The sequence below is a fragment of the Macrobrachium nipponense genome, chromosome 6, assembly GCF_015104395.2.
Source record: "Macrobrachium nipponense isolate FS-2020 chromosome 6, ASM1510439v2, whole genome shotgun sequence".
NCBI lineage: Eukaryota > Metazoa > Arthropoda > Malacostraca > Decapoda > Palaemonidae > Macrobrachium > Macrobrachium nipponense.
In genome coordinates, this window is record NC_061108.1 from 97440660 (window position 1) to 97464996 (window position 24337).

The 24337-nt window shown below is 34.1% G+C and overlaps 1 protein-coding gene across 1 annotated transcript in view; it reads right to left on the reverse strand.

Annotated features, from left to right (window-relative positions):
- The window catches only part of LOC135216596 (uncharacterized), a 987502-nt gene that overhangs the window by 137175 nt on the left and 825990 nt on the right, over nt 1-24337 (reverse strand). Inside the window, 1 exon segment of the mRNA XM_064251975.1 lies at nt 32-232. Within this exon segment, the coding sequence (XP_064108045.1) occupies nt 32-232 (201 nt within the window).

Genomic DNA, 24337 nt, shown 5'->3' on the forward strand with positions numbered 1-24337 from the left:
TAGGAAAGAAATGATGGTTTTACAGCCTTACGTTTATGAAGCTTGAGCAAATCGTCAAAGGTAAATGCGGGGGCCTCGCACTGTGGGCTTGACGCCGTTGAGGAGAGGCTAAGAAGCGAGGCTTTGCGGAAACTATTGAGCCGCACAAACAGGGACTTTGGGCGAGGGCGAGGACTGAGGCCAGTGGGGCTAGGCAGGGGCGCCAGGCGAGATGGTGCCGGGGACATTGCACCTGCAATAATACATGCCTCAGTCCTGCTCCACATGAACACACACACACACACACACACAGACAAACACCAACGTAAACGTCACCATAACCATCAGTGTAATTGTAGCAATCATCATCAAGCTGCAAACAGGATTGCAACTACTGTACTTCTGAGTATGCTCTGTATACATCACTGTCCTTCTGCCTTTTTCAAACTTACTTCACAGCATCATGTGTGCTTTGTTTGACAAACATGCAAAGCTATAAGCATCAGTACATACAAAGCCTGAATATGTATACTGTACAGTATTAGGCACTATATACAACAAAGGAAAACATGTGGTCATTCACCCTCTTTGGCAACATTAACATTTCATATCACATACAAGTGACAGCACAGCACCCCTATGCCTGAACATACAAATCTATTTATTTATGAGAAATGTAGATGTGGTTATTAGTCCTGCATACTACGAATAGGAAATAACACTTGTGAGATCACAGTTTTTGGATCAGCAATAGAAGTAAAACTGATAAATAAAAAAATGATGGTGGTACGTGAAATGAAATTAGTAAAAGATATAAATATCATGAACTTGAGAGGATATTTAAGAATAACTTTTATCCACATTACTTTCCCATTAATACAACCTTAACGAAAAAGGTGATAACAGGATCAGGCCAACTTTCCACTAAAATCTAAAATAGTGAACATTCATACCTATTGCTATAAAAAACAAAGATATGAAAATTGTTACTCCATGCTTAAATAAATTATCCTTTATGCAAAACCCCTTTAACCGCTAACCTTTCCTTTTATGTATACGTATTATAAGGTTTTGCTATGATGCAGTGCTTTATGTATAACAAGTCAAAACTAATGAAAGCTTATATAAAATTTATAAACTCCATGTAAAAAAATATGACCTATAATTCTATGTTTTTGTGAGCACCTCTAAATAGGAGCTTCAGGAGTATTTGTAATGGAAGACAACTTTTCAGCAAATAAGAATTTTGTAAACAATGAGAGTACATATTTGCAAATCTGAGGCATAAAACAAGTATGGTACTTCACAACATACAAATTCATGAGGATTATTGTCTTTTATATATATACGGTGAGATTTTATTTTTAAATATCTTTGAACTGATGTATTGCAATCAAATTGTAATCCAGTTTAATCTAAGTGCATCACTGGATGATAAAAATCTATAATTTTTTATGAATAAAAGTCTCAAAATCCTCACTTTCAAAGAAGAGCATTGGTTCTTACGTTGCATCTCAATAAACTGCTGCTTTTATTAAAATAAGTCAGTGTTACTAACTTCTCAAGTTCTTGAAAGATTTATTGACTATTTTGTGAAAGGAACTTGATTAAAAATCATGTACCCTATTCCTATGCTCCAGAAAGACTTAAATGTTGACTTTTTTAAAGAATAAAAAAAAAAATTTCCTTTGCATGGTTTTTGTCAAAAACTTTAAAATTACCAAGATCAGGAGTTAAAATCAGATTCACCAACTGACCCACATGACCAGAAACTTCTACTGTCATGAATGTTACTAAAAATATCTAAAATTATTCAGATAAATTAATATTAATTATTGCAATGATGGTAATCATAATGATGACAAAAATTATTTTGATTAAAATAATACAAAAGTTATGCAACAAAAAGCCAAACCAAAACCTTTATACGGAAAAAATCATAAATGTATAGGGATATGAACAGTACATGAGAGGATCAGCCTTCTATAATGGATAACAAATTTATGGTGGATTTACCAGTAGTAACTTGCTAGTGCCAATAAACCAAACAGAAAGAAAAAAAATTTAATCTAAATAATAATTCTAATTGTAAAACTAAACTTCCTCCTACTTAGTGGAACTTACGCAACACAAAATTTAAATAAAACATCACTCCTTTATACTTTTTGATCAATATATAGCCTGAAGACTTGTCTACAGCCATTTTTTTAACACATTTAATTTTTTCCAAATTCTTACATCAGACAATCTGTTAGCAATACCCTTTAAATATTTGTAAAATATTTTGGAATAATATCTGTAAAATATTTTGAAATACCCAAGGGAAAACTGACAGTGGTAAATACCTGTCACTATCATTCAATAAAATTCTGAAGACAAATCGTATGATACATCTTTTACATTGGTAAATACCTGTCACTATCATTCAATAAAATTCTGAAGACAAATTGTATAATAAATCGTTTACATTCTTTTATTTTCATACTCAAGTATATGTATTTACAGTTATGTACACAAAGATAAATTACATATAAACTGCAAGACATACACATACAGTACCTACATATACAAAGAAACACAAATATGTAGTATTGTTCAGATAAATAACAACATGCCTTTTGAATATTCTACTATCTTTTAATTAGACTGCTAACTAGAGAAGGCCTAAACTCACAACAGCATTGAACAGGGCTCAATCCAGTCTTAATATTTACTTACATCTACCGATAAATATATATACATCAGAATTAAGCTGTTCCCTCTGGTAAGGGCTAAAAAAACTGTTAATGACACATTCATACACTGATTACTAAATCATGGATGAACCCCATATTCAGACACTTACAGGGATGGCTTCAGAGGAAAAGGCACTATATCCATCAATGTCATGTTAATCCTTCAACTGCTGAATGAAAGACGAAACCCCCAACCCCTCCTTTGCAGGAAACATCCATAACATTAACCATTTTACAACAGAGCTCCTTAGCAGCACGTCAAAACTCCACACTAACTGTGCTATTTACCACAATCTTACAGTCTTTCAAGGCCCTTTTGTACAAAACCTCTTCCACAACATCTGTCCAGCACTCTTTAAGCATGCCTTTTGTTTCTCATCCCAATACTTCCAAATTCTTATTTTTTCCTCAATGTATCATTCAACATTTTCATTTTTAAAGGCACTTAGCTATCTTCTCACAAATGCTCTCATTCCACAGCTTTGAGCATCAACAACTAAATTCCTTTCTCTAATGTCTTGCATAACTCCTCCATAAAGCTATGAAACAGCTAGTTCGAGATCCATTTTTGCACCAAACTACTCACTTTCCAGTCTACATAGTGTAACACAAGCTTTCCTTCCATTATAAAAACTTGTAAATGCTCTCAACAAATTAGAATTTATGCCATACCTCTTCAATACGCCCAACATAAAATCTATAGCTACCAGTGCTATTATATCAATGCTATAATAAGTTTTCCTTTAGTTTTACCAACACAACCTTTTCTTTGGTTAAACCCATGCTGCTCTTTCTGTATTTTCTACTTCTTTGTAGCTTAATCCCTAGTCAGGTTCATTGTTGTTTAGTAAGCCTTTTCCAATGACTCATTTCCTAATTTGTTTTGACAGATGTTTTATCAACAGAGGCCATTCCTGACTCCATCCCTTCCTATTTATTTGTACATGGGAAAATTGCTCTTCCTGTATCAATGCCACTATTGTCTTTTATCTATCACATTTACCCATATACAAAGTAATGACAATTATTCCTTCTATCCTCACCAATTTTAAATTTTGCTATTATCCAGACATATCTTACGTACCCTGGTCAGTCATTTGATCCAGTTTCATTGCAGTATCACAGCATTTCACCTATTATCCCATATCTGACTCTTTCCAATTTTTAAACCTTTATGACTAATCTCCTTATTTCTTCAACATTTCCACTTGCAGTTTTATTTTGAAGTGAACTTTAACTATTCTTGAAGCATTCACCATCATTCTATCTTCTACAATAAAAAAAATCTACAAAATACTCATTACCACACAATTTATAAATCTTGCGTTTCCTAGTTTCTGAATGTCTGTTGGTAAAATATATCAATGTATGTGTAGAGAATAATAATCTCTTTTGTAGTTTGCACTTCTTTCAATGCCCAGTGACATACAAAAATCTATAGATTTTAGTTATGAAGTTTTATGAGTGGTCTTGAATTTAATGCTGCTTTTGACTTTATTAATCATTGGGCCCTTATTTCCAAATTAAAGACAGATGGGAGTTGGGTGAACAATGTTCAGCAATATCATTGGATTTCTCAATACTAGATTATCAAGACAAGTTGATGAACAGATACATGGAACAAATAAGTGGGTGTTTCTCAGAGTAGTTTTCTTAACCCATGACTACTTACACCATACAAGGACAATATGTTTGGCTTGTTGCTTATGCAAGAAATGCTATTCTCTTTGAATCAAGACCATCGCTTGAATATAGATTTGTGGTTGGTGAATCTCTTAACACAGTTATAGCTAAAATTAGTACAGGGCACAAATTGTGGGGATGAAGGCCTAGAACATCTGTTTCTCCACCAAGATATTTTTACTAACAGCTCTTCTTAAACTACATGCAACTTGCTTAGAGTTCTAGGTGCATTTTTTAGTTGTAAATTCACCTTTGAAATACACAAAGAAAAGTGTTATAATGAGACAGTCTTTCAAAATATTTTGAAAGCTGTCTGTCTAGAAGAAATGGTTCTGAAAGATGTCTGTCTAGAAGAAATGGTTCTATCTTTATATTACCATGTTCTGAGACTTATTTCCAAGTTTGGTCCTCACAAGCTAACTTGCAGCTTAAACTGTTGGGAAATAATGTGAGCTCCATTAAATTTCACATCACAAATCTTAGTATTAATCTCTGGTACCATTGCTAAATCAGCTCACAGTATATGTTTCATAATTCTGAGTATCCTACACATTGGAACCTGTACAAATGTCTTTCACTAAGTATAATCCAGTTCATGAATAAAACTTTGTTGTAAAAATCATGCGAGTTCACGCCCTGGAGTAATGAGTACAAAAAAGTTATTCAAACTTGTATGGGCTGGGTGCATGGGTTCCACAAAGCAAGAGGGGAAAACAAAGGAGGCTTAGGTCAGTTTGGGCTTATATCTCAGCCAGTGAACTTCAGCCTTCAAATTCTCTGAACAATTTATCTTTTTATTTATATTATTTAATTGCTTGAACAATTTATCTTTCTATTTATATTATTTAATTGCTTAACTAACATGTAGCACACTATGGCTCACAAGAAAGATTTTGGTAAGGATGACCCTATGAAAAAATTTGTGAGGATGTTGACAGATCTGAAAACAGGGATTACTGCTAAACATGAAGCTGGCAGGCATGTGGCTGACTTTGCCACAGGGTGTACAGGAAACCAATGTCGGCGTTCAGCTCAATAATTGTCACGAAGATATAAAGAATGCTAAAGTAGCAAAAGGTGAAGCAGCAATCACCAAGAACACAAACTGATGATTTTGAAAAGCTACTGTTAATCTTGATAAATGAGAAACATTTAGCAGGCGACAGCACTTCTGAGACCATCAGTTGAGAAACAGTGAGGCAGTTGCTTGCTGGATCTTGTAAAGAAAGCCCAAGGAACAAGTGATAAAGATGTGGAATCATGTAAGGCAAGCAGAGGAAGGTTTGATGAAAAAAACCTGTATTCCCAGTTTTGTGAGGGATTTGGAAGCTGCCAGTTCTGGTAAAAAAAGGCAAAATATTTGTTGTAAAATGAAAAAAAACTTGTACAGTGAGGGATGCCTGAACCAACAAGCTTTTAATTGTGATGAGACAAACCTCTCCTAGAAAAAAATGCCATGGAAGACATACATTTCCTAGGAGATAACCACAGAAAATCGGAGGGTTTTAAAAAATTTGTGGGGTATGGGAAGGTTTTCAAAGTTTTGCTGAAAAGTATCTACCAGATAAAGATGTAGCAACCTGTCCTATAAACATTTTTAGTGACATTTTAAAAATCAGGTAAAAACCAGTCTCTCTGAACAGGTTCTTAGTGAGACAGACTCCCACTGCGCCACACCAAGGACCTAAAAGAAAAATTACCCCAGAAAACTCATTACCAGAAGTTTTCATGGAAGGGGACTTCCCTTCATAGCAATAACCCCTCTCCTCCTCCACACTCATTACTATCCACCATTAGCCAACAAAAGTCCTCAATAAAGGTAAATTGAATGTTACTATTTGTTTACTTTGTCACTTACAATTACTTCTTATTGTCTTCTACATGTAAATCTATAGTTATTCTATAGAGAATATATTTCTAAACATATCTTTTTTTGGTGTGGAGCAGCACATAAATTTCATTTACTGTATTTCTTTTTTTTTACAGGAAAAATCCTCTAAGTTTACGAATAACCAGTTTACGCTGCACGTTTTGGAACAGGTTAATTTGTGAAACTAGGCTTCACTGGACTCAGATCTTTCAAAACCAAACAATCCACCATGAAGCACTAGATATGCAATTAAATGCAATTAATTATAACAAGCATGTCTATACTATTGTGAGGTTCAGTACAACATTTTGGAGATTTATTCCAGCTGTGACCAAATTATGGTAAGATCTACGCAATCATGTGTTGGAGTTCCAAAACTTCAAACTCGCTGCAAATGCATTTTTTTTTTGTCAAACAGGTTACTATGTAGTTTCATTTCACAATTTACTTGCTTTATGTTATTTGGTCTTCTATATTATTTTTTCATAAAATTTATTATGTACTGAACCTCTTTCTCAATACTTAGCTTTTTCCTTTTTGAGGATCTTGGTCCTGTAGCATTCTGCTTTATCTACTATTACTGCAGCTTTGCTAATAATAGTAATAACAATATAGTTCTTGCTTGCCTTCTTTCATTTACTTCTATAACTTGCCCTCTTCATCTCTCTCACTATTTGGCTACCCTATCCCTTCCTCTGTTCACCTTCACAGTACTACTAGGATACAAATTCACCGTAGATAGCCCCTGTATATCCTTAAATAAATCTTTTCTTTCCTCATCCCACCACATATTTTTATTTCCTTTTTTAACCTCCTATATACTACTTTATATATATATACATGTGTGTGTGTGTGTGTGTACTGCTGTACTGAAAATATGAAGGCTAAATTAAATACAGGCAGTCTCCGGTTATCAGCAGCCCCAGTTTTATGGCACTTGTCAAGTGCCAAAATGCGCCGATTTCCAGTGATCGGTGCCAATAATCGAGTATTGGCGATAATGCACGCCTAACAGAGGCACCATTAACCAATTGTTGGCGCCAGTAAGTGCCAAAATATGCAAATTTTTGCATAACATCAAGCCATCACAAGGGAACCCATTATTGGTGAAAATAATGAAGTATTGGCTATGATACATGCCTAACAGAGGCGCCATTAACTGGTTATCGGCGCCGATAAGCACCGAAAATCGCCGAATTTCACTTATCATCAAGGCATCAGAATAGAACCCCCATAACTGAGGATTGCCTGTATAATTAAAGTGTTCCATTAGTACATAGTTCAATAGGTAATCTGTTCACTTTCACCACTCAATAATGACAAGCTTCTTCAGACAAAAATATTGAAAAAAAATTACACTGTCATATCCAAAAAACAAAGTTAGAAATAAGTAGTAAAAATAATGGTTAATGTTAAACATACAAGGTATAAAATTATAGATAGGCTGTTAAAAAGTGAAAAGGTCAGGTGTGGGGGTTTTGGAATGGCTTGCCTTTTTGCTCATGGATGCCTGTGTAAAGAGTGCCACTATTAGTTGCCAACACTGACATCTGTGAAGAGAGAGGAGAAGAATTCTTTATGTTAGCTGCTATGCATATTGTTTGTATTTTGTTAGTTTGTATGGTGTTTTTATGTTGCGTGGAACCAGTGGTTATTCAGCAACGGGGCTATGCATATTAAAAAAAATGCTATGCAAATTAAAAATGTAATCTGGTCTCCCTTCACTGTTCTTTTGTTACTGAAGAGTGTTATTCCCGGATATGGGTGCACCTTCTACTGTCTACCTATGTTCATATCTCTATTCCCATCTCAGTTCTTATGGGAAACTGTTTAAATCTCATTTCATATCCCAACTCTAATGTGTAGGTTGTAACTTCTACATAAATTTTATGTGGACTAGTGGTTCACCAACACTCCTCTAATTTGGGTTCTAGACTTTTTCAATTTTCTTCTACAGGACACTGACTATAGTCACGACAAGGAATGTAATATGTGCCAAAATTTTACTGTCTTCTATCTTATGGTGTTACTCCACTTGAAGAAAATACTGGTACAATTTTTCTTTCCCAATGCTATTTAGCCTTTCCATAATTCTTTTACTATTTTCCATTCAGATTACAGGAACAGACATGCTTGAAAGCAAGATGAAATGTAACTCTGTACGTAAATTTTTTGGCAAAATTAAGTCTAAAGAAGCTTATCAGTAAAAACAAAAGCCCATAGTTTTATTAAAATTATATATATATATAATATATATATTAATTTATTATTATAATATTATAATATAAAATAATATAATATAATTATTAATATAAAATAAACTCTATATATAATATATATAGTTTATTATATAATTATATTTATTATATATTATATTATATTATAATATATAAATATATAATAGATAATATAATATATATAATATAATATGTAACTATATATACATATAGATCTATATATATATGTATATATATATATATATATATCATATATATATCTATATATATAATACATATCTATAATATAATATAATATAATATATATATATAAATATATATATTATATATAAGGTAATATATATAGATATATAGAGATTATATATATATATAATATATATATAGATATAATATATATATATAATAGATATATATATAACATAAAGATGTAACAGTAAACAAGTTAATGTCAAGCAACCATAGAATGGTGAGAAGTAAAACTTGTCTAGATCTAAGGAAAGAAAGAGAAAAACTAATTTTAAGAAAGAAAATAAACACTCCTGTAATAAGAGAAAAATCTGATGAATTTAGTTTAGCAATACAAAATAGACACTCCCACCTACATGATGAAATGGAAGCAAGTGAAGAAGAAACGAATAGTACCTTAAAATTTGTATTGGAATCAGCACAAGAGATAGGTGGGAAAGTTCCTATGCAAGATCAAGGAAAACTATCAGAAAACACCAAAAACGTAATAAAGAAACGATTGGAAATGAGGGTAAACTCCGAGAGAGATGAATAGAACTAGCAAAACTATCCAAAACAATAAACAAACTAAAAACCCAAGACATTCTTAAACACAATCAGACCAAAATTGAGGAAACACTAAAGAAGGGAAGAAGCATCAAGTTGCTGAAAAGAAGACTTGGAACAGGGCAACTGCAGATATTTGTTTTAAAGGATGAAAATGGAAATATTATCAAGAAAAGGGATAGAGTGATAAAAATGGCTGAGGATTTCTACAGAAAGCTGTACAGTGGTGGTATAGGAAATAACTTTGTCAACAGAAATAATGAAACACCTGAGCCAGTACCAAAAGTAACAGTAGGAGAACTAAAGAGAGCATTAAAAGGTATGAAAATAAACAAAGCAGCAGGAGAAGATGGCCTAACAATTGATTTGATGATAGTAGATGGAGGAGATTTCATAATTAGTAAACCTCGCTGAACTCTACACAAAATGCTTGCAAGAATGCTCTATACCTACAGCTTGGAAAACTTTATCATTATATTAATTCACAAGAAGAGAGACACACGAAAGGCCTGAAAAATTACTGCCCAATAAGTTTACTTTCAGTAATATATAAAATATTTACAAAGATCATATTATGCCGAATAGAAAGACAGCTAGACTTTAATCAACCAAGAGAGCAGGCAGGTTTTAGAAGCGGGTATTCAACAACTGACCTTATCAATATAATTAACCAGCTAAAGGAAAAACCAACAGAGTATGACAAACCACTATGTATGGCATTCGTAGACTATGAGAAAGCTTTTGATTCTGTCAAAACTTCAGCAGTAATGAAAGCCCTTCAAAAGCAACGAATAGATGAATCCTATGTCAGAACATTTGAAGATATCTACACGGGTAGCACAGCAATCCTAAAACTACATAAAGACAGCGAGAAATTTCCAATTGAGAAAGGTGTTAGACAGGGAGATCCCACCTCTCCTAAATTATTCAAAGCGTGCCTAGAAGAAGTTTTTAAGAATTTAGAATGGGAAAATGTAGGAACTAACATTAATGGGGAATACCTTAACAACTTAAGAATTGCAGATTGCATAGTTCTAATCAGTGAATCAGGGGAAGAATTACAAAAGATGATAGAAGATCTGAATAGAGAAAGCAGAAATGTAGGACTGAAAATGAATATGAGTAAAACTAAGATAATGTTCAATGAAAATGCAGAGAAAACAAATAAGGGTTATGGAGAAACCTCTAATGAATATACGTACTTAGGACAGACAGTAAGTGTTTCCCCAAAACATGAGACCGAAATTAAAAGAAGGATAAGCATGGGATGGAGAGCTTTTGGTAAACAAAATGAGATTATGAAAAGTAAAATGCCACTCTCTCTAAAAAGAAAAATATTTAATCAGATGATCCTACCAGTATTAACTTAAGCATCAGAAACTTGTTGGAGCCTTACTAACGCCCTAGAACATAAGCTCAAAGAGCTATGGAAAGAATAATGATAGGAATAACACTAAGAGAAAGAAAAAGAGCAACATGGATATGAGAGCAAACTAAAGTAGAGGATATTCTAACAAGTAAGAAAAAGAAATGGGCGTGGGCAGAACATATAATGAAAATGTCAGATAATAGATAGACAAAAATAATAACAGAATGGGTCCCTAGAGATTGCAAACGAAGCAGGGGAAGGAAGAGATGATGGATTGACGAGCTAAGGACAGAATGGCATAGAAAGACCACAAACATACAAGAGTGGAAGGACATGTCTGAGGCCTTTGTCCTGCAGTGGACTAGCAATGGCTGATAATGATGATGATGTTGATGATATATATATATATATATATATATATATATATATATATATATATATATATATATATATATATTTCTGGGCTCAGCCTGTGTCGCTCCGTGAAATGGTTCCTTTGATACTATTTCTAAGGTATAAATATTGCTATTCATACCAGAGAAAAAGAGAAACAATATAGTGCCAAGATAAATGGCTCGCTCACCTTTTAATAAAAGGTGTCAGTATAGATAAAGAGCGAGTGGATACCACTACCAGAGGTCCCTTGCCATTTAGCTTCTTCCTTCGACAACCCCCAACTACGGAGGAGCCGAACTAGAGCCCCCGCTACCCTCTACTACAACAGTGAGCGCCTCCGACGCCTGTGACATCATTCCTTTGATAGCCATTGTAGCCATTCATGATGGCCCAAGCTTCTGCATCTAAGTTAAGTACTGCTTTAAGGTTTTAGATCTCATTTTATGAAGATCTCCCTTGTTTATGTGTAACTGAAGAGGAGATGAGGTAGCGGGAGTGTCATCGTTCCCGCGCCGCCTTCTCCTCCCTGACCGCATGGCGGCCCTGGCACTCTTTTGGTCTTCCATACCATCAGATTTACCCTTTAGCAGTATTTCTATGATACCTTTGTCTGTTTGATATTGATTTCATGCAGCTAGCTTAGTTTATTATTTAGCCTAGTCTTTCAAGGGGACTCAGTACTCCGACGGCATGTTTCGGTTCATATCCTAGGCTAGCCAGATTCCGTCTCTCGTTGGGAGTATTCTCACGTTAGGACTGTGTTCTTCCGTATTCGTCCGTGCTCCTAGTCTTCTGCTCCCGATCACGGTACAGCATACCGACTAGCCGCGTGGGGGTAGGCTAGCATACCCAGATCGTCAGATTTGCGATTAGCCTATCCCTTCAGACATGCTTTCTCTCGTTCTCTCATTTAATTTTCCTTTCCCCCGTGTTAGCCTAGCTTTATAATTGCCATTAATGTGTATCATTTATTTTCTATGGTTATTTTATCGTGTTGCTATGTTCGACTTGGTTGGCCTATGGGCCACTGTGATCGCCTGGCCTTTCTCACCGCGTCTGTTCACCCTGTCATGAGGGCTCCTGGTCAATCGCGTACGAGCCACCCTGTTGCTGGCCTCCTTCCTCCCCCTTGCCTTTCCCCCTCCGTACCATGCCCACCCACCCTGGTGGTGTGATGACTCGCTCGCTACACAGCTAGCTACCCGAGTCTGCATGAGAGGGGGAGGGCTCGCATAGGCGGTGGGGGAGGAACCTCCCAGTGCTCAGGCCTGCCGTACTCAGTCGCTTTGCTCGGGGCTCGGGGCCATCCCCCTCCCTCCTACTGTACCTCGGTCAGCCTTCGGGCAGGGGAGGTGGGATCCCCCCATACCCCCTGACCCACCCACCCCCTCATAACTCTCTCTTATCCTCTCCGCTTCGACGGACTCAGCTCTGGCCACCACCGGACAGATACTACATGAGTTAGGGTAGTCATATGGGCCTCGGCCCTACTCCGGGGGCCTCTTGCGGTTCTTCCGTATCCTACATAGCACACACATACTTTTATTGTATAAGGTCCGGAGTTTTACTCCATGGGTTCTGGCTTACGATTATGCGTTGTCCATGTTTTCACGTCACGAGGGTACAAGTAGGCCTTCAAATGGATGATAGCCCAACTCCGGCCCCCGGCGGAGTTAACCCTCTTTCCCCCTTACATATACGTGTTACCTCGAGAGAAAGTATAACAGTGGGCCAGTTACCCTTCTATGACCTCCTTTTATGTTATAACCATATGCAGTTTCATGTACCACATATATAATTATAGATATATATATTTTGTTATATTACCTTGTGTCACCGGACCTACTCCGGCGCTAGTGTAATATGGCTACATGTTACTTTACCTATTTATATATATCAGTTACTCGTAGACTCTGCTCCGGCGCCTACGGGTATTTATAAATTAGATTTAATACCTCCCCGGAGGTTGTCATCGATACTCATGTATCCTTTGACTTACAGGTCCTTTGCTGTGAGGGTGTATATATATATATATATATATATATATATATAATATATATATATATATATATATAAACTTAGATTTAATTATGCTTCATTGGACTTTCCCAGATCCAATAAAAACAGCAAAAACAGTTTGTACTGACCATAGAAATCTGATAAGTATGATAAGGTTATTGGACCGTGAATGAACTTCTCTCAATCTTGAGGATAACCAAGCGAATGATCTCTCAATCTTGGGGATAGCCCAGTAAGTATGCAAGAGGTATTAGATAGTCTGAATGAGCACACACACACACAAAACCGAAGTTTCCCTGTTTGTGCCTTTGAGGGTGTATTGACCTGCATTGAGCATAGAATTTAGGCCAAAGGCCAAGTAATGGGACTTATGAGGTCATTCAGCACTGAAATGGAAACTGGCAGTAAAAGGTGTAACAGGAGGAAAACCTCAAAGCAGTTGCACTATGAAACAATGCTAGGTGAGGGTGGAAAGTAAGATGGAAGAGAATATGAAAGCAGGTACAGTAAAAGAAACGAAAGGGGTTGCAGCTAGGGGCTGAAGGCGCGCTGTAAAGAACATTAAGTAATGCCTACAGTGCACACTCACAAGGTGCACTAACGGCACTAACCCCCATGGGGATTTTGAGGTGTACAGCTGATGAATGAACAAACGTACTGATGATCAACGCTTTCCTGGCTGTGCTAAGAGGGTGGATGGTGAACACACACACACACACACACCCAAATGCTTTCCTTTTAGTGATTATGTAAGTAAAAAACATGCACTTAGTCTGGGCCCACACTTTTCTCTATCTCTCTAGTAAATTATATTTATTGATATTACTTAATGCAGCACTGCAATATACTTAATACAATACTGAAATGTAGTATTGCACATAATCAGTATGTGTATATATATAATATATATATATATATATATATATATATATATATATAATATATAGAGGGTATACACACACATAAGCATCACATTACAATAAACTATACACTGACAGTGTGCTTGTTTGTATTTTGCATGCTCTCTCTCTCTCTCTCTCTCTCTCTCTCTCTCTCTCTCTCTCTCTCTCTCTCTCTCTCTCTCTCTCTCTCTCATCACCATATTGTAGGATATGTGCATTTATTATTTCTTTTTATCGTGTCTGAAAGCGAAGGTGTACATATGTTCCTTTTTAATTGCTAATCTCACCAGAGAGTATTAAAATAACACATAAATTGCTGTTTAATTACACTGAAAGGACATCACTCTTCTGAGTGCACAGAACACCAAAGGCTGTCATTTTTTTTTATGAAGAATTTGGGGTTGTTTAAAAATGAACCATGTTTATGTTTCTTTTACATCACAGTATTTTTACATATCTTGCAAGCATAAGTAGATAGAGGTATGTACATGTGTTTTTCGAAGGAATTTATTTTGCAGATATATATCTGAATTCGAATGATACTTAAATTAATATTTCAAAGTAAATGATAATCACAAAATCACAACCAAGATTAGCTATTAGGGGACTTTATATCTAACTGCACTATATAACTAGTAAGTATATATGTTATATAAGTTGGCCATGGGGTACCCTATCGTGTAGGTTACTTGCCAGTCTTACTTGCTCAGTGGCATTTGTTATCCCTGACCGTCTGTAAGTTGAGGTGATACAATATATATATATACATACATACATACATACATACATACATACATACATATATACTTACATACATACACACACACACACACACACACACATATATATATATATATATATATATATATATAATGTGTGTGTGTGGAATGTGCCACAGCAAAAAAAGTATACTGGGTATAAATCCTATTAGTGTTGCCTTTTAATTTTCTTATACATCTTCAAGAAAACTGATACAGAGTTCAAATTTATAATGTGCTGGAGTGACAGCTAAAATCAGCATAAAGAAGGCTGAAAAAGAATATCCATACCTACCTGCAATATGTAGAAAAAAGACAGAGAAGCATTAAACTCAGTATCTGGAGTCAGTGCTCCGTTACAAATCTCGTTTATCTATGCAGGCAGGCTAAAATTTGCTGTAAGTCAAGGTAAACTAACTTCCTTAAAATCTAAACATATTACATATGTATTCCTCTGGAAATAAATGGATGGATTTTATACTTTCCTTGGCTGATATTCATAATCTTAAACAAGGTCTTTTTTTTAAATAGCTAGATTTTCCAAGACATTTCTTTCCTGTATATTACTGTAATAAATCACCTATATCTTTTAAACCACTCTTTAATTGATGGCCTAACTGCTTCATTTAGCATGAACAAAAATTGCACCATTCACAAGTGCATACCTTACGCATTTATTTATGTTACTCTATTCTCTTTATGATTTCCAGTTTGATCAAATGAAACACTGTCACACGACTTACATTGGGATATGATTTATGTACAAATATGTATCGTTCTTCATAAGTCCTTGCTTCATGGTATTTATCAGTGTTCCTAAATTCAACAATGAGATGGTGGAGATGGGGAATATCTTGAAAATTACTACTACGTATAATATGGTAGTACAAACAGGTTTTCTATTTAGTTTTGGGTTTCCTCTTTTAATCATCAATATAGTCCATTTGCGCCCATTAATGAAATGTCTAATACTGAATGAGAATATTTTAATTTCTTACATTTCCTCCTAATTGTACATATCAAAATCAATATACTCAGGGCTACATAATCATTACACTTTTAAAAACTTGGATGTGAAAACAATTTCTTAAATTTATTGAATTGGCAAGAATAAAAATGCTCCTGAATAGGCAAAAGTATCAGGTGGTTTTCCATATGCACTATATTTAAACCTATTATAATGCAATCCAAAAATTTTCTTGGGAAGTTTTAAGTACCTGGTTTCATTATACTTGAATTGACAGTTCTCTTAACTATGTTCCCATTCTGCATTGGTAATGTCACGATTGGTTTCAAAATTGCTTAACCATTAAAAGATTTTCACATGTTCAATGTGCTAGAGACAAAGTGAAATTCGACTCGCTGCTGTGAGCTGTTTGTTCGATAGGTTGATGACACTTCCATGACTGAGACTAGTTGTCCACACTTCCTAGAATTAGCAAGTTCATTTGATTTTCATGTTTTTTTTTAATATCCGGCTACACTTTTATTCTCATTATTTATAGCTATAATCTCGTAGCAGATCTTCCTATTTAGAGAATGTACGTGGTCGGCCCCATACGCAATACCTGGGTGAATTATATGGTCCATAGCATTGCCAAATAGTACCAACATGATTCCATCTTTCTAAGCTTTGGAGGCTTTTTGGAGTTATGTTCAATTCAGCATCTACTTCCAAAACAATATAGTTTCATTTTTCTAATTTGCTCTACCTCGGAATTGATATATTTTCATATACGTAAGCTGAAGAGGAATTTTTTAGTTGGTAATAATTTTTTCCCCTCATGGAATCGAACCACTGTCCAGCGGACGAAATTATTAACTAAAAAATTCCCCTATGGTTTACATATATGAAAATATATCAATTCCGAGGGAGAGCGAATTAGATATTAAAGGACCTTTGCAGCTCGAATACTTTATATGATTCACGGTGCTGTGTTAATCATTCATAATATGGCTACGTTCGTCAAACGTTCGAATTTGCTAACATTGGGGAGGGGGTTGGATATCGATTCTAATTACGAATAACCGAGTTCGACGGTGATTTGTAAGATCAGAATCGGTATAAACTTATAACCTCACTTGTTAGCCGAATCGCTAACTTCAATGTCGTCCTGATTTCGTCCATGTCCACTGGACGGTGGTTCGATCCCATGAGGGGATGAAATTATTATCAACTAAAAAATTCCCCTTCGGTTTACATATATGAAAATATATCATTTCTGAGGTAGAGGGAATTAGATATTAAAGGACATTGTAACTCGAATACTTTATATGAATTATTGTGCTGTGATAATTATTAATATGGCTACGTTCGTCAAATGTCCGAATTTGCTAACATGGTAGAGGGGGTTGAATATCGATTCTAATTATGAATAACTGAGTTCGACGGTGATTTGTAAGGTCAGAATCAGTATAAACTTATAACCTCACTTGTTAGCAGAATTGTTAACGTCAATGATGTCCTGATTTCGTCCCTGTCCGCTGGAAGGTGGTTCGATCCCATGAGGGGACAAAATTATTATCAACTAAAAACTTCAACTTTGGTTTAAATAAATGAAAATATATCAATTCCGAGGTAGAGCGAATCAGATATTAAAGGACATTTGTAGCTCGAATACTTTATATGAATCACGGTGCTGTGATAATTATTCATAATATGGCTATGTTCGTCAAACGTTTGAATTTGCTAACGTGGAAGAGGGGGTTGGATATCGATTCTAATTATGAATAACCGAGTTCAATGGTGATTTGTAAGGTCAGAATCGGTATAAACTTATAACCTCACTTGTTAGTCGAATCGTTAACGTCAGTGCCGTCCTGATTTCGTCCCTGTCCGCTGGACGGTGGTTCGATCCCATTAGCGGATGAAATTATTATCAACTAAAAAATTCCCCTTTGGTTTACATATATGAAAATATATCAATTCTGAGGTAGAACGAATTAGATATTAAAGAACATTTGTAGCTCGAATAATTTATGAATCGCAGTGCTGTGATAATTATTCATAGTATGACTACGTTCATCAAACGTTCGAATTTGCTAACATGGTAGAGGGGGTTGGATATCGATTCTAATTACGAATAACTGAGTGCAACAATGATTTGTAAGGTCAGAATCAGTATAAACTTATAACCTCAGTTGTTAGCCGAATTGTTAACGTCAATGTTGTCCTGATTTTGTCCCTGTCTGCTGGACGGTGGTTCGATCCCATGTGGGGACATTAGAGCGAATTAAATATTAAAGGACATTTGTAGGTCGAATACTTTATATGAATCACGGTGTTCTGATAATTATTCATAATATGGCTATATATATATATATATATATATACATATATATATATATATATATATATATATATATATATATATATATATATATATATTGTGAACCCCTGTATTTGCACGGGATGCGTTCCAGATGCCCCACAAATAGCAAAAATCCATCAATACTCAAAAGTCCTCTAATATCACTTAGAACTGCCCATTTTGATAGTTCAAACACAAGGAAAACCCTCTAAAAATGCTCATACCTCAATATTTTAACAGTTTTATCAACAAGTGCATTTAGCCATGAACTTGATATGAAAAATACATTAGTAAACATATCTCGGTGAAAAGTGACACAAATTGCAAATTTTTTGCGAATAATGGGTAGATATGTTCCATACAGAAACCCGTGAATATTGAAAACACGAATATATACATGAAGTTGACCTCTGCTATTCATGGACTCACGATTCGCTGACTCACTTATTCGCAGATTTTTCTATGGACTGTATATACCAATTACTGATGGAAAATTCAACTATTTGTGGTATTTTTCTTAGATAAACATTCACAAATTACCGCATTTTCATATAATTTTTTTGACTAAATGCACTTTTCGTGATAAAACTATTAAAAAAACTCGGGTATAAGCATTTTTTGGGTTTATTTGTGTTTTATCTAGCAAAATAGGCAGTTCTGAGCACTTTTTGAGAGGTTTAAATGTATTTGCAGATTTTAGCCATCCCCCACAAATATGGGGGCCTACTGTGTGTGTGTGTATATATATATATATATATATATATATATATATATATATCATATATATATATATATATATATATATATATATATATATATATATATATATATATATATATATATATATATATTGAAATAATAGAAGTCCACTGTTCTAGCATCTGTTCTGTACTTCGTGACTTCATGTATTTCTAAAATGGTAAAATCTTTGCGGCTGATGAGGTCTACTGTTCAAGTAGACGAAAGGCCCTCTTATAAAAACTTTTTAATACACTACATAAGGGCTATTGCTTCAAAATTTTACAGTATGAGATTTTTTGTGATTTTATATATATATATATATATAATATATATATATATATATATACTATACTATACCAATAATAAAACCCACACACAAAACTATTAATTTAATTTACACTAAAATTTTTCTAGACTCAATCATAATGCTCAGTTGATAGATGCAAAATTTTTCTTTTCAATCATATAAATAACTGAGAGGTTTATGATGAGATTTTAGCCTCCCCCACAAATATGCCTACTGTGTGTGTATTTTATCATATATTATATATATATATATATAATATATATATATATATATATATATATATATATATATATATATATATATATATATATATATATATATATATATACTATATATATATAATATTATATTGAAATAATAGAAGTCCACTGTTCTAGCATCTGTTCTGACTCGTGACTTCAGTATTTCTAAAAGGTAAAATGCGGCTGATAGGTCTACTGTTAGTAGACGAAGGTCTCTTATAAAAAACTTTTGAATACACTACATAAGGGTTTTATTGCTTCAATTTTATAACATGTTATGACAGTGTGATATATGATATATATATATATATATATATATATTATATATATATATCATATCATATATAACAATAGTAGAGCAAAACTAAAATTAATTTAATTTACTGAAAATTTTTCTCAGACTCAATCAGCATAATGCTCAGTTAGATAGATGCAAAATTCTGCTCTTTTCAATCATATAAATAACTTGAATCATGTAAACTGGAATCTGTCACGCTTTGATTTTAAAAGCAACTGTGTTCAAAAGCCAAAAGATAGAACCTATTTTAGTCAAACAAAAACTATGAATATCTCCCAAGGGTCTTAGAATTCTGATACCATCGATAATAGTATATTTCTACAAGCATTAAAGAAGATTGAAACCAATAATCATGGGCTACCTAATCTAAACCCTATGGCCTGCCTTCTGGAAGAGTCCTCAACTTTATTGACCTGCATCTGTTCACATATATCAATACATATAGCTATTAATTATATAGCTGCATCCAAATCATAATGCTATCCTTTACTTCATTTGTGTAATCTTTAAGAGCTAATTTTACTTGCTGACACACACACACACAAACACGCACGCATGGATGCGCACACACACACACACACAAACACACACACACACACATATATATATATATATGCATGTACATATGGGAATATATATATATATATATATATATATATATATATATATATATATATATATATATAATACACACACACACACACACACACACACATATATATATATATATATATATATATATATATATATATATATATATATATACACATGATTTTTTTTAATGATAAAAGTATGAAATGAATTACAAGGATTAACTGCATCATTTTAGTTGCAAAACTAATACTTAACTAATAAGAAGAAAAGGGAGATTAATAATATTTGCAACATCAGGTAACCATCTGGTTTAATTTAATCAAAACTGCCTTTAATCCAGATGCATTAGATAAAAATAAAATAGGATATGGCTAGTGTTCAATTCAGGCAGAGTGGATTAAAATAAAGAAGTAGCTAACATGCTTATCTCTCACTATTAGAGATGTAAGATGCACTACTGATGTTCATACAGCTGTACTCAGGTTATGATCTGTGTTTAACAGAAGCTATGCTGTTTAGACTAGTGTATTAGATATCCATTGAAGAACTCTTCAAGTGCAAATCTTCTGTATGTATAAGGTGGTGATATTCATAAAAATTATAAACTGATATATCTATATAGGCAGGCGAGCAAGTGAATAGGCTAAGATACTTATTCTTAATCAAGTTTAAATAGATAAAAAAGGTAATGATAATAATTGGGAGTGCTTAAAGTGCACCTCTTAAAAATTCAAATCCCACCTTCTACATTGGTCCAATTCCACCACCGCCACAGGGTTGAGCAAACACACACACGCACACATAGATGATGGGATTTAATTAGTAAGGCTCAATTGGATTAAGAGGTGTTTTACAGTATGATATGGACCATCAATCTTGCGGAAGAGGAATTTCTTCTCTAAGTCAAATGCTCTTAATTTCTTATCCATCACTTCAACACTACTAAAGGTGAAAGAGCATCTAAGGTTATTAGGTCATAACTCACTTATATGTATATAAATAAATAAAGATAACAAAATAAAGACAATATTAAATACAGATGCAACCCTTTGGGCAGTTATGACCTAATACATATACTGCTGAAAACAAACAAGCATAATGATTGATTTCTGAAATATTAAATATTGTATATCAAATTAAATAATGAAATTTTGTAACTTAAAATTATATATATATGAATGTCTTTTACTGTAATACAACAGTATGATATGAAGATGAAAGGCCCATCAAACACTATTTTTAATGTTGTAACCATATATTTCGAGCACGTCCAGTGGTCGGATGTTCTTGGACACCTGCTAATCCCTCCTCAAGCAGGTGTCCAAGAACATCCGACCACCGGACGAGTCGCCAGACGGGAGTTAATGAGGCAAAAATTCACCAAGGAATAGTCTAATTTCCACCCTTCCTGGGTCACCAACAGAGATTTAAAGCCACACCTACTTATGTTTTTGTATATATAGTCTTGTAAAACATCCTACGTCCATATTTTACCAGTGATCAGGAGCACAGAAGGAAGTGCTCGAAATATATGGTTGTAACGTTAAAAATAATGTTTTATGGGCCTTATATATATATATATATATATATATATATATATATATATATATATATATATATATATGTGTGTGTGTGTGTGTGTGTGTGTGTGTGTGTATGTATGTATGTATGAATATTAGGGTGATTCTTGTGAACACATACTTTACATGAATGTACATGAATATATCTACCAAACCACTGTCATAAATAGCCTTGCACTTCAGCTTCAAGTGTCAACCACATAGCTGCATACTTTACCCAGAAAAAATTGTTGACTCTGGTTATGTTGTAAGAGAACCCCACACCACTCAAAATGAGTAAGATTACCAAGTCTCTCAATTCTTCTGATCAGTATAAATTGTTTCTTTTAATTTGTCCTAGATGTAATATTAACTTTCTTGATGCTATACTCTGTGCATCAATCATTTTATAAAAAAATAAGTTTCTGCATCTGTAACTTCAATATAAATCCCACAAGATCAAAATTTTTGCACAATACTAAAAATGAATAAAACAAGGAGTGATCAGACCTCCAGCTTACTTGGTACACGTGCAAGATTTTTCCCTCATGCACAAGTTGTTCAAAAGATATTCCTCACTTTTAACGTAAATCAAAACGCGCTATAATCTACGGTCAAATAGAGTCTTATTTCACCAATTAAAATCTTCACTCTAATAAAAAAAACAAATATTCTATCCTAAAACCCCTGCATCTATAACTCAACACGAAACACCTTCTTCTGATCCTTTTAGGCTCCTCCATAGACCTTTCCTAGCCCCCAAAACCAGAACACAAAATAGTTTGTAGGCTTACTCCCCAAGTTAGCAAAAATTTTGACTGTTTAATTATGCACAAAAAGGAAACATTCCCCACTTCCCAAAAGAGAGATCTCCACTCATGAACAATGGCATGGTGTTTACTTGAGACCCACTTCTCTTGTGAATTTATATATATATATATATATATATATATATATATATATATATAATATATATATATATATATATATATATTTCACATTTTGTTTAGATGTGTAGGATTTTTCATAATAAGCTAACCATAATTCCATAAGCATTATTCTGCTCTGCCCTAAAGTTCTAATTTTTGAGAAACCTTTAAATTGTTGACGATGAGTAAAGCAGACACTGGTGTTTTACTATTCATAAACTGATTCAGAGTAGCTACACCCAGTTCCCAGACGAACATATCCCCAGACATCATTAGCCTCTGCTTATGGTTTCTCAACAGCAGCCAATGAGTCTCTCTTGCAGTCATCTGGAGTTCCAGATAATCCTCTTGGGTCTAACTGCTTCATGATCATATGCAGGATCACATAATCATACTCGTCTGACATATTTGAAAGTAGATAATTAGGTAATGAACCAATGATGAGCTCTAATCCAGTTCTTTTTCTATTCTATACATTCTCTCGACACCTTCTATGAACTTCTTGCTCATAACTATTTCATTCCTGGTCTTCATAAAGTCTCATTTCACTTCTTCTGGAGGGACTAATAAGTGATGGCCTGCAAAAAGTCACTGTATCTCATGATTTCCTTGAGAACTTACATTTAGGGTCTTCCTAATGTAGATTTGCAAATGAACTGTTTTTTGTTTCCATACTCTGAAACCTCAAAAGTAGATGCAATGAGACACTACTCATACTATCCTTCATAACACTTGCTTCCATCCCTACAGTGACCACTGATGGAAAAGTCATGTGACTTCTTTCTGCCTCTTATTTCATCTTATCAAATCTTCCCTAATCTTCTTGTCGTCTCCATTATGGACCACTACATTTGGCTCTCTCATTGTCTCATGTCTCGCCGTCAACATCATTGTAGAAATCAACAATAAAAGTACAAATAAAGTAATTATAATAATGTTGTTTTGAATTATATATGAAAAAAGCTAAATTTTGAACATAGAAATCATTCCTTATACTTAAATACCTGATCTCCTTTATTTGGCCAAATTGTATCTATCTGGACCAAAGCTCCACAGATAAGGTTGGGAGAGATGAAGAAATCTTGCCCTTTTTGAAAGTGGTTTCTCTTTCTACCTAGATAGAATCATATTTTATTTTCTGGATAAAGTGAATCTACAGATGAAACTTTAAAGTGAATTATAAGGCTATATTAAGCAATGGTTTGCTTGCAAAAAGCTGAAAAGAATCCACAAACATATATGAATGTATAATTGCATGTGAAAATCAAAGTTCAGATAATCAACTGCCTTTATCATATAAGGTTTTGTGGGTGTATAAATAAAAAGTGAAGTGGCTACCTTTACACTTGACACTTAACATAACTATCGTCCAAAAACTGCATAAACGGGATTGACAAAGTTTGTTAATGCATTCTTGTTTGCTTACTTTCAGCAGAATGGAGCAGAATGGTTTTAACACTAAACACAGCCAACACCATTACTGAATATCTGTTATCAAAACCCAAATCTACTTTTAACTGGAACAACCTAAGGTGCACACACATGTCTACGCCTCAGTCGATGCTCATGACAAAAATCAACCTCATGCTACTTAATATACTACCTAAGCCATTGTA